Genomic DNA, 11,478 nt, shown 5'->3' with positions numbered 1-11,478 from the left:
GCTCGGAGCGCCCGGGCCCCGCGGCCGGGCCGCAGCCGGTACCGCGGCGGGCGGGAGCCCCGGGGCCTCCCCGGGCACGGCGGCGGCTGCGGCTCCGCCCCCGCAGGAGGGCCCGGCGCTGCCCCGCCCCGGGAGCGCGGGGTCGGCGGGACGAGCCGAGCCGAGCCGGACCGGGCCGTGCCGGGCAGTGGCAGGATGGGGCTGGAGCTGTACCTGGACCTGCTCTCGCAGCCCTGCCGCTCCATCTACATCTTCGCCCGGAGCAACAACATCCCCTTCGAGTTCAAGCACGTGGAGCTGATGAAGGGTGAGCGGGGCCGGGGGGCGGCGGGGGCTGGGCGGGGGTGAAGGGCACACACACACGGTTGGATCTCCTATTATTTGCCTAAAAGAGATTTCTGAAGAGAATATTTGTCTTGTGGAAGATGCTGTTATAGCCCTGAAACTTAAAACAACAGGTGGCTGCTCTGAAAGTGCTCCCTGGAAATAGTCCCCGGCCCACACTCATTCCCAAGCTACCAGGTCCCTGTAACAGCCACGCCGGGGCCAGTCTAACAGCAGAGAGAGCGGATTCCGTGTCCAGAAACATCTCCTGTCACTAACAAGTTTTCTAGAGGTGCAGAGAGCTGGCGTGCATGTCAGGAAAGAAAAGCCCTGAAGTTCAATACTGACATTCTCTCCCTCTTTCTAAAACAAAACAAAACGTCATTTCTTTAAAAGAAAAAAAAAAAAAGTATGGGCTTAGATATCCAAGTCCATGAACGCAGCCCCTGGGGTAGGAGGGCGCCCGGCTCCCCCCCGCCACTAGTCACCAGCCGCCCCCGCGCGGAGCCGCGCCGCGGGTGGGACCGCGTTACTCAATCGTCCCCTCGGTGCGGGATGCTGCAAGAGGGTGTGGTGGCCCTCCAGCTGCAGGAGGCTCCTGCCGAGACAAAAACAAGACCTCATTTCCTTAAGAAACCCTGACTAAGGTGCAGTGTGGGTGCCTGCTCTCCTCTGCAGCAAATAGGACTTTGCAAAGGTGTGCGGTATCTTTGAAATCGGCCCCACCCCAGCAGAAAATGGATCTCTGAAAAAAGGGCTGCTTTTCTGAGAAGAAACGCTCAAGGATGTGCTAGGTCTGAGGCCATTCCCCATTTAGATGACAACAAAAAGCAACAGAGATGGGATATTCTTGTATGGGCGAGGACAGCGAGGTGTGCGGTTCTTGTTCTCTAATTCAACTTCCTTAGAAAACTTTGCGCTCCGGTGAGCAGCAGCAGTTGCTGCAGAGCAGCTTTTCTCCTCCTCTTAGCAGGGGTTATCAGCCCCTTGGGAAGGGTCTTCATGCACAGAGCTTGCTGATGTCTCCCCATGTGCAGGTGGGGCAGGACAGCCGGCCACCCCTTGGGGTGTTCCATAGGGGCAAGCTCTCTGTTGTCAGGTTGTTTGGAGAGGGTTGAGGACAGGCTTGCGAAGTCGGTGAAGGCAGTGGAGCGAGGCAACGCAGCCACCAGGGATCTGAATGCTGAGAAGTGAAGAAGGGAAAGTGGTTGTTTGTATTAAAACCAACTGATAATTGGTAGGAGCCTGCCCAAGAGGTATCATGTATTTTCACCAAAGGATGCCCAAAGATGTGTATCTGCGTTCTGTGTAACTGAAGCTGGTAAAAGCCATCCTTCAACCTTTCCAGAGCTTTGCTGGATTTGAAATTAAGGTAGTGTATTTGGCATAAAAAGGTCTTGGTAAGCAGTGCTTAAAACCATTGAAAGCTGAGAAGGCTCCTGGAGCTGAAATTGATAAAGGAACGAAAGAGGCTCCAGCTTGTGACTCAAACCTCAGGCGTGTTGTGGTTTAGTCTCTGGGTGTTCCCCTGCACACCTTAGCTGTGCACTGATTGCAGTGTGCACTGCGGCTTCCCTCCGACCTGTCTCATAGGGAAAACTTCTGCTATTGTTTGTAGCTGGAGGCAGGCTCATCTAGTGTCCTTTCCGTTCCTTCCCAATAAATGAACTGTTGTGGTAAGACACTGGTGCAAAGGAGAGGAGACTGGCAGGCAAGCAATGAGAGCATCAGGGAGAATGGAACAACTGGAATACAGGTATCAGGGGAACTGAGAGGAAGGAAAATGAATTAAAACAGTTTCCCAGTGACCTGTGCCTCATGACATCAGCGTTTGCTTTTGGTCATTGGATTTAAGAAGGGTAATTTGGCTTATGGGAATGCTAGAGGTGCGTCCCATTCCTGCAGTGCGTGCCCTTCTCATGCCGTGGGGAAGCACCCCTGGTACCTGCAGCTGGCATAGCTCGGCAGCCGGGTACGGGCACGCCAGCCCCCAAACGAGCACTCACTCAGGGACACGGTGTGGGTGTCCTCGCTGCACTAGTACCTGTCACTGCCCGGTATGTAAGGACCAGGTGAGGGAACATACACTCAGATTTGAGCTGGTGGGTTGTGTCCCCCTAGAAAAGCTCTTGGGCCCCCAGTAGGATAGGTCTCAAGGAAGCGGGTAGAAAGAGTGAGAACAGATAGAAATCACACAACACTCCAGGGACACCTGAGGACCTGGAATCTGCACAGTGTGTGTAGGAAACCCCAATGTCTTTTTGAAAGGGGGTAGGGGGGACAGGTTGTGAGCCAAGTGACAGGGGAATAGTCACAAATCAGGTTTGCCAAGTAGTGGGAAAACTAAAACCACATCCAGAGTATCTCCTCTGGCACAGAGATTCTCGGGTGACTCACGTAGCAGGACATGGTACAGGGTTAGACATTAGAGAAGCTTGCGTACAGATGTACACGCATGTGACTGAAGCCAGCCACTGGAAAAGGCTGACACAAATGAGTCACATAAAACAAGGCTTCTGGGACTGGGTTCAAACGTAATGGAGCACGCTGAGACCTCAGATGAACAAAGCACCTTCTCCTGTCAGGTTCATTCTGCCTGCCTTTCAGGGGTGACCTATAAGATAGCTTAAAAGCAAACTCAAATCCATATTTGTTCTGATAAAAGATACGCAAAACCCACAGCCAGAGCTGATTGATAGATCTGTAATGAAGTGTCCATGGCTTTGTATAGAATCCTAGAAATTTATTTTCATCTGAGGACTAAAAAGAGACTTGAATATAAATTACATTATCTTCCAGGAAAAAAAAAAAAAACTTGCTGTCTCACTGTCCTTGTGGTTCACGTTTCTGATACCGAGATCCCTTTCTTCCAAGGCACTCGGTGTTCACCCTGGGTTTGTACAGGACAGGTACCTCTAGGCACAGACTTAGAGCTGACAGAGTCCTGAGTTGACAAGCGCTGTTGACATGAAAGGACTCTTAACCATTCTGACCTTTGTCGAGAGGTGGTTCTGGTATGCAGGCAATAAGCAAGTAAGCTGACATCACAGGGCAAACGCCCTATTCACCCTTTCTGATTGCTTATAAACTTAAACAAGACTGTATTTGTACAATCAAAACCAGGAACTCGAGGCCAAATGGTCCCCACAGACTCCTCAGGTATTTGCAGACAGGTCCTGAGCATCACTGCCAAGTAAAACTTCTCCCTTTCCTTCTCAGGGCAGCACAGGACGGAGGAGTTCCGGAAGGTGAACATCCTGATGAAGGTGCCTGCACTAAAGGATGGTTCTTTCACCTTAGCAGAGAGGTGAGGCTCAAATAAGCTCAACCCCCTACTGCAGTATTGTTTATCCTAATGCTTGGATTCTGCCAGTGCTCTGTGCAGTCTCTTCTGGGACTCCAGCTCAGGTAGTTGTTTGCCTCCTTCCTATCTGTTCCACTTGTACATAACATAAACCTGCTACAAGAAAAGCTTTCTCATGTAAGCAACTTGAACAGCATTGTTTATGGAAAAATCTGTGAGCTGCTGCTCGGAGCTAGCTTGCATGCAGGCAGTGTTTCTGAGCTTCAGTACCCGTCCATGTGGCCTCCAGCTCTCTGCCTTCAGCTGGAGGCTGTAGGTCGATGCAGTAAATCTGACATAAGGCACCCACTGCTGGATGGCCGGGCAATACAAGGCTCTGATTTGGTATAAACTCATTCTGTGGCTCTTATTTGCTCAAAAATGTTGATGGGGTAACTGTACCAGCAGGCCATGTCTCTCACTGGGCTGTGTCAGACAATTGCTGTCCACAAGCAGCCAGTCAAGCCATCACAAACTCTGTCATGTGCTGTGCCTAGCTGGCAACTGCATGTCCTGCACTTGTTCCTGGCTCGGATCAGGTTTGTACTGCTGCTGGTCCAGCAGTGCAAAATTTGGGGGAAGAAGAAAGGAGGAGGTGCTTTAATCTCAGATGATCAGCTCACCAGTCTGCCTTGCTCTCTGGGCAGCATTGCAATCCTCCTGTACCTGGCCCGGAAATTCAAGACTCCTGATCACTGGTACCCATCTGATCTGCAGAAAAGGGCTCGGGTTGATGAGTACCTGTCCTGGCAGCACGTCAACATTCGTGGGAAGGGAAGCAAGCTGTTCTTAACTAAGGTAAGACCATTATATACCAAAAACTAACTGCTAAGACCTGTGAGTGCAATGGCCCAGGAAGTACCTCCTGTGTGCAGGGCCTTTCTAATCAAATGTACAAGCTAGGTAGCAGATAGAAACAAAACTAGATCTGGAATTGACTTGGCTGCTCAGCTGAGCCTAACTGAAGTGGCCTGATGTCATGGTTTGAACCCGGCTGGCAGCCAAACACCACACAGCTGCTCGCTCACCCCCCCTGCCCCAGGGAATGGTGTAGAGACGTGGAGAGGTAAAGGGTGACTCGTAGGTTGAGATAAAAACAGTGTAATAATTGTAATAAAATAAAACAATAGTAACATTAATAGAAAGTACAAATGGGTAATGGACACTGTGATTGCTCACCACCTACTGACCGATACCCAGCCCGTTCCTGGCTAGCGATCCTGGAAAAAGCCAAGATCCTGCAATCGCAATCCCAGAAGCAAGAGAGAACCCCCTCCTTCCCAGCTACCCCTCCTCTATATACTGAGCCTGACGTTACATGATATCAATATTCCACTGGCCAATTCGGGCCCCGTGCTCTGGCCGTGCTCCTCCCCAGGTTCTTGCACACCTGCGCACGGGCAGGACACGGGGAGTTGGAGAGTCCTTGATCTTGTAGCAACAACTGAAAACATCAGCGTGTTATCAGCATTCCTCTCATACCAAATTCCATACTGAATCCAAAACAGCACTATTCCAGTTAATAAGAAAAATTAACTCTATCCCAGCCAAAACCAGGACATCCGAATACTTCATGCTGCAGCCACAGCTCTGTGCATGCACTGAGCTCCAGAGCAAACCTGTCCTGGGTGAGCAGCTAACACCAGACACAGCTCACTGCCTTCTGCCCAGCTTCGTGGAAAGAGCGAACCTCCCACTGGAAAACTAAATGTAGTTGCTTGCAGATGATGCAGTCTTCCCTTGAGAGGAGACTCATGGTTGAAATTTCAGAGTTTCTAGGGAGGAGGCAAGGACAGACAGGAATTAATGACTGACTTTAATGTTAATCTGTCAGAGGAGATTAACAGTACCAGTTGTTCTCGTGAGTGGCTGGTGAGGGATTTTTAGAAGGAGGCAGTGGGAGGGTGCGGACTAAGTTTGGAGGGAAATATGTAAAAATCAACTTGTTTCTTCTCCCTGACAGGTGCTGCTGCCTCTCCTCACAGGCCAGCCACTTCCTCCAGAGAAACTGGAAAGTGTTACTGAAGAGCTCAACATTGTCCTGAACCAGTTTGAGGAGAAGTTCTTGCAGGACAAGCCCTTCATCGCAGGCAGCGAGGTCTCCCTGGCAGACCTTGTAGCGCTGGTGGAGCTCATGCAGGTGAGCATCAACCCCAGCACTGTTGGTTATGCACGCTGGGTTTCAGGCAGGCCAGGCCAAGGTGTAGCTGCAGCACCACCACCTCTTTAATGGCAGATCTTTCTCCCTACAGTTAACTCCTTAGTGGAATTAAATCTTGTTCCTTTTTGACTTTGACCATAATTGAGTTTGCCAGGGAACAACCTACTTTGAGACAGTTCTCACTATGGAAGTATGGACAGAATTCCTCATAAAAAAAGATCAATTACAAACGAGGCAGAGAAAGTACAGATATTTGAAAGAGATGTGTTGGTGTGCATGGACCTCTGTGTTCTGCATTAGACAGTTTTTGGGTTAGCCACGGCCGTGCTCTTTCGCTGCACATCCCAGGGGGCAGCAGCTGCTGAGGATGACAACACCTGCTTCCTACTAGCTAAGAACCAGAGATGAACTCCACCTAATGTGACAGCTGTCTGCCGCCTTGAGCCAAAAGCGTATCTGTGCTTCAGTCTGGTCCCATCCCTGGCAAGTGTGCTGTCTGACTCACTCCTGCGTTCTCTTGCTCTGTCTCTGCAGCCCGTGGGTGCTGGCTATGACCTGTTTGAGGAGAGGCCGAAGTTGGCAGAGTGGCGCAGGCAGGTGGAGGAAGCGGTGGGGAAGCAGCTCTTCCAGGAAGCCCATGAAGGGATCTTGAACGCCAAGAACTTGACTGCCGATAAGATTGCACCCGAACTGCTGGAGCATTTCAAGCACCAGCTCCTCAAGCAGGCCAGCTAGAATTAGGGGGTTATAGTATAAGTAAAATGGATTATTTTGTGTAGGCGTTTTGTAGTATTTCAGTATTTTTTCTAAAAATCATACAGAAACACCATTCCATAAAATGCACTTCAATCACAGCCTTTCTGCAACTTAGAAGGGAAGAAAACTGCGTCTTAACCAGACCGCAGTGAGCTGCTTTCCCCTTGTCCACTACAGGTATGTGAGCTGTAGCTCTACAGGCTTTTCTTTCTTTCTCCTACACCACTGGATCTGCTTGAGAACAGAGGCGATTCGGTCCATGTGGGAACTGGGGCCAGTCAGAACTGCCCTTTCCATCCCTGTTCTAAGTTTTCCAGGTCACAGCACTATAGAAGGGGCAAAGGTTTCCTGAGGGTATGGCAGAGCAAATCTGCCTCAAACAAGGAAAAATCATTGAAAATGGCTTTCACTTGGCAACACACTCAGTTGGAAGATTTTTGCTCTTTAGTAGAGGGACAGGTGAAGACCCAGCCCTTGGTGGGGACCCTGCCAGGGCTCTCAGGCCACCTGGCCGATAAAGACTGCTGTGTCACCTGTGGAAGCAATGGGACACAGTGCCTGGGAGGGGGGGGGTCAGCTGTGCAGGGACCCAAGTGAGGCCTCCAGCTTCTGGGAAGGACAGGATTAGTCCTGTGAATAAAGATCCTCAACCATAGACTCATGCCATACTCTACAAAGAACAGGCTGCATGGTTGAGAAAAGCTGATTTCTAGGCGAGGCTGCTGCCAAGCACACTGTCTCCCTCTGCAAACCATATCGGTGCTCTTGTCCTTTCCCCAGAGCTGCTTTGTCAGCTCGATGGAAGCCATTCAAGCCAGGCTCTCTCCACTGACCAGTGCTGCCGAGGCTGGGCCAGCCCCAGGGTGAGCAGAGCGCGCAGTACATAAGCTGAGTAAAGCCTCAAATACAGTTAATGTTCCGCTACTCTTCTGTCACATCAGATTCTCCAGTAAAGTTAATGGTTACACTTGCCATGTGTTGTAGCTCTGTTTGCATTTGTAATTGGGATTTGGAAGGAAGTGGCCACTGAGTCATCCTCCACACCTGTGCAGCACTCTTCACAACCTCTCGCCTCTGTCCCTTTGTACCCCTCCTGCCTTCCTGTCCTCCTGTCCCTGTGACCTTCTATTCCCAGATATGAGCCATGAAGAGGGTTCCAGTTTGCAGAACTGGTTTTTTCCCTCCTTGTTAAGCTCTGGTTGTATCTGGAAGTCCGTTTGTCTCTGCTGGCTGCTTACACCATCCACAGAGGTGGCTGCATGGTACACTGGGTGTGAGATATCAGTCATCTTAAGGTAAGTCAAGTTATTACAGTGCTGAGAAAAGGTGAAAGTAGCTGCTCAAACCAGTCTCATACATCCTTTCAGCTGGACCTACTCATTTTGGGGAATGAGCCAGCTGCCTCTTCCGCATTTGCTTCCTGAGTAAACCCACCCTGCAGTTCAAAAGGGCACCATGAACCACAGCTTGCAACACGCACCCCTGTGGGCTGAGCTAAAGCAGCCAAGCACGCTGGTGCCTTTTGCTTTCCATTCTTCCAACCTGCAGGAAAACCTAAGTGTCAGCGGTGAAAAAGCAGATTTGCCCCAAAACTCTTTCAGTGCTGACACAGGCAGGGATATTTGTCGTCTTACCTGATTTTTTTAATTGGCAAGTTTGTTGAGGAGAGCCTATTGCACTCCAGTCGGCAAAGTCGGTGGCAGCAGCTTTCTTCTTGCCCTGAGAGTGCTTGCATGGTTGGTACAGCAAACGCTGTAGCTGCTGCACTGCTGCTCTCCTGTAGCAGCTTGCCTGCAGTGCTAAGCCTAAAGAAAATGGCTTGTTTACATTGTACCGCTAACCACTTCCTTTCCTCTATAACCTGCAACTTACCACAGCCATCAGCTGGGCTTCTGTGCACTGCTGGAATAAAAGCGGTCCTCCTCTGCTACCTCACCAAAGCTGCCCAACCTCGCTGCACTCTCTCCTGTTAGCATGTTTGTATTTTGCCTGACTTCCAGATTCCCGACCTCTAACTTTTCCCTTTCTTGTAGAGAGCAAACTTCCTACCAGCACAATAAATGCCTCACACAGCTTCCGTTCAAGTAGAAGCAGAGCAGAGAAATAATCAAAACCAAAAGCCTAATCTACAGAGTGCTCATTTTGACAGACCTCAAACTGGGCTTGGTAGCAGACCCTGTCTTGATACACATCTCCCTGCAGAATCTCTAGATGGGGCTGCTGTGCACGCAAAACCATTGCATGAGACAAAGCAAATAAAGTGCCTGTTTTTTTTTCTTATTTATGACACTTGCAGCACAGGAGCTCCATGTAGGAGAGTTTCAAGCCAATTTTCTGCTTGTTTAAGGCACAAGTTCCTTAAATGTCACCTATTGTGTGTTCTTGGAAGGACGGCTACCTTCAAAAACAAGTTGGAAATATGTTCAGAGCTCCTTATCTGGTGCTTCTCCGCTGCCAGTGTCACAAAGGATAAACACACTCGCCTCGCTCCAGCATGGTCGTGGTGCCAGGAGATTTTAAATTGTTTTCCCCATAGTCTTCTGTGTCTGCTCTAAGCCCATCTGACCTGTAGGTTCACTCTCCCGGTGAAGCTGTGTGCAGTGACCAGTGGCATTTTGGGCCCTTCGATGCATGCAGGACAAAGCCCCTCCCCAGAGTAACTCCTGGGATGGCAATAGAGTTGTACAGCAGATAAATCTGCCTTGCTTGTTTTTTCACTCTAAACCGTGGAGATATGGCATCTCGTCCTTGTACTTTGCCTTTTGATATTCCCTCCACCTCCCCTATTTTGTTCGTTTGTGTCATTTGATCTTGGCTTGTTCCAGCTCCTAGACTGAAAGCCCCAAGAGCTGCCTGCCAAAACCCAACAGGTTGTGCAAGAGTTTTGCCTGCCTCAGTGCAAGGTCTGTTCAGTGTCCACTCCCCTTTCACCTGAATATGGAGAGCGGTCACACCTCCAGTGACTGTTTAATGTGCTGTTCTGATTCAATTTCCTTGATTCTTGCCAGGGGCTTTTTGGAAATAGGTGAGATCCTGTGATTTCTAGAATAAAATGAAGCTGGGATACAAAATGGGGAGGAATGTTTAACAAACAGATACACACCCTGAGCCCTTTTCTAAATGATTAACAAATAAACTGCAAAACTTACTGCATTTTCTCTGTGTTGTTCCTGTTTCCAAAAAGCTGATAGAGAAAATACAGGGAGGAAAAAAGGCCTTTGAGGTGATGGAGCCAAATGAAAATATTAGAAGCACTATCCTAGAGCCAGGAATAATGCAATCAAATGCCATATAACACAACCAGATAAAAATATCTCTTTGGTTGCGTGGGCTGTGCAGTGCAGTCAGCAAACTGAAGAAAAACTTCAGGGAGGAACATTTCCAGGAGGCGCATGAAAAGATCTTTGAAGTCCAGACAGGACTAATGGATCAATTGAACCATAAATAAAGGAACAAAGCGAACCCACACTGCTAATCTTGCTACCCACCACTGAGATCAGCGAACTCCTCTCAGTGGTATCTTCAGAGCAGGGATATGCAACCATTTTGAAGCATAAAGACTTCTCAGACTATTACTTGTGCAGAGCCACATTCACGCTCCCTTCCCCCACTCCCTTAACATTTAAGATTTCTTTGCACTGAAGGAGTTTGACCTGACCTCAAGCACTTGCCACAATACCCTATGAGCCTTCACCTCCGGCGTGTTGGTGCTGCGTGCAGGTGCTCTAGAGGGTAACTACTGCAGGGGAACTGGAGGGTGTACACAGCCCCTCTCCCTATTCTGGCCAAGAAACTGAAAAGCTCTTATCATGCAGTTCTAAACCTGAACAATGACTCTGAACATAGGTGTGTGGTGAAGCAGATTCGATACTTCGCATTGAGACACCGCTTGTTCACCAGACTCTGGCAGACTGAACAGTCTAAGGGTAAGCCCCGTTCCTAAGGGGTTCTGAGCTGAAGTCTTCATAGTGCTATAAAGGGAACACCTGAAAGTGTTTGAGTTTGTAATTTATCCAGTCAGTCAGCTCCCGGATCAGTATCCGAGCCTTTTCAGACTCTTCATAACGATCCTTTACACAAGAGCAACTGATCCTCCAGCTCCCTCTCCCTGAGGTTCCTGTGGCTCTTTCCAAGGATCTGTGCATGACACACAAGCTCTCTGACACAGCACTGATAAAAAGGTGTCAGCTGAGCCGAGGTGGGTTTGACTGGGGGTGACTTTGCTCTGCGTGGTTCAGCTGCTCTGTCTTCCAGAGTCCCACAAGTCCCTGTGCTCAACCAGCACGTCACCTTTCCCGAATCACACAGCTGTGAAACGCTGCCAGCCCCGTGCGAGGGCTTGAATTCAGTCTGAGCTTCTGTAGTTCTCCTCCGCTTGTGTGGAAATCTGAAGTGACAAATACCAGGGAGAGAGGAAAGTCACTTCACTGTGAGAGGTCACGCCCACAGAGAAGTCCTCCATGCTTCACTGCCCTTCAGGCGTCACCTCACAGCGCTGGGCAGAGACTACGCAACCAAAGAATTATCTTCTGAACTGAAAACCACACTGAGATCTAGTGGTGCGAGATTAACGCCGGCTTAGAGGATGTCGTGCAAGGGCCCTGTTTGCACCATGACACATCCCTGCAGGGCCGTGTTACGAGAATAAGCATTTACCTGGTGAGAGCCGTGGTGGGATGCTGCGGGTGAGAGCAGGCTCCCGAGCCCCTGTGGCATCAGCCAAAGCTGTGGAGGGGAGCCACAGCCCCTGCTCCCTCAGGGCTTAGTACCCACCTCTCTTTGGAGGTTGGTAATTTACCATTACTCCGAAGTTACCACTAGTCCTACGTTACCTTCTCCTGAGGCGGGCCCGCAGGCACAGTGCCAGCCCCAGCGCGGCCAGAGCTGCCGACCG

General features: G+C 49.9%; 1 protein-coding gene across 1 annotated transcript; it reads left to right on the top strand.

Moving 5' to 3' along the window:
• The first annotated feature begins 126 nt into the window (after positions 1-126).
• Positions 127-7,556, top strand: GSTT2B (glutathione S-transferase theta 2B). Its single transcript, XM_074887311.1, has 5 exons — positions 127-307; positions 3,544-3,631; positions 4,315-4,465; positions 5,631-5,807; positions 6,363-7,556. Exons 1-5 carry the CDS (start codon positions 196-198, stop codon positions 6,561-6,563), a joined length of 729 nt encoding a protein of 242 aa, XP_074743412.1. The 5' UTR covers positions 127-195; the 3' UTR covers positions 6,564-7,556.
• The last annotated feature ends 3,922 nt before the right edge of the window (positions 7,557-11,478 follow it).

Source organism: Strix uralensis, chromosome 17 (genome assembly GCF_047716275.1).
Source record: "Strix uralensis isolate ZFMK-TIS-50842 chromosome 17, bStrUra1, whole genome shotgun sequence".
Classification (NCBI taxonomy): Eukaryota; Metazoa; Chordata; class Aves; order Strigiformes; family Strigidae; genus Strix; species Strix uralensis.
This window is presented reverse-complemented; position numbering and strand designations above follow the sequence as displayed.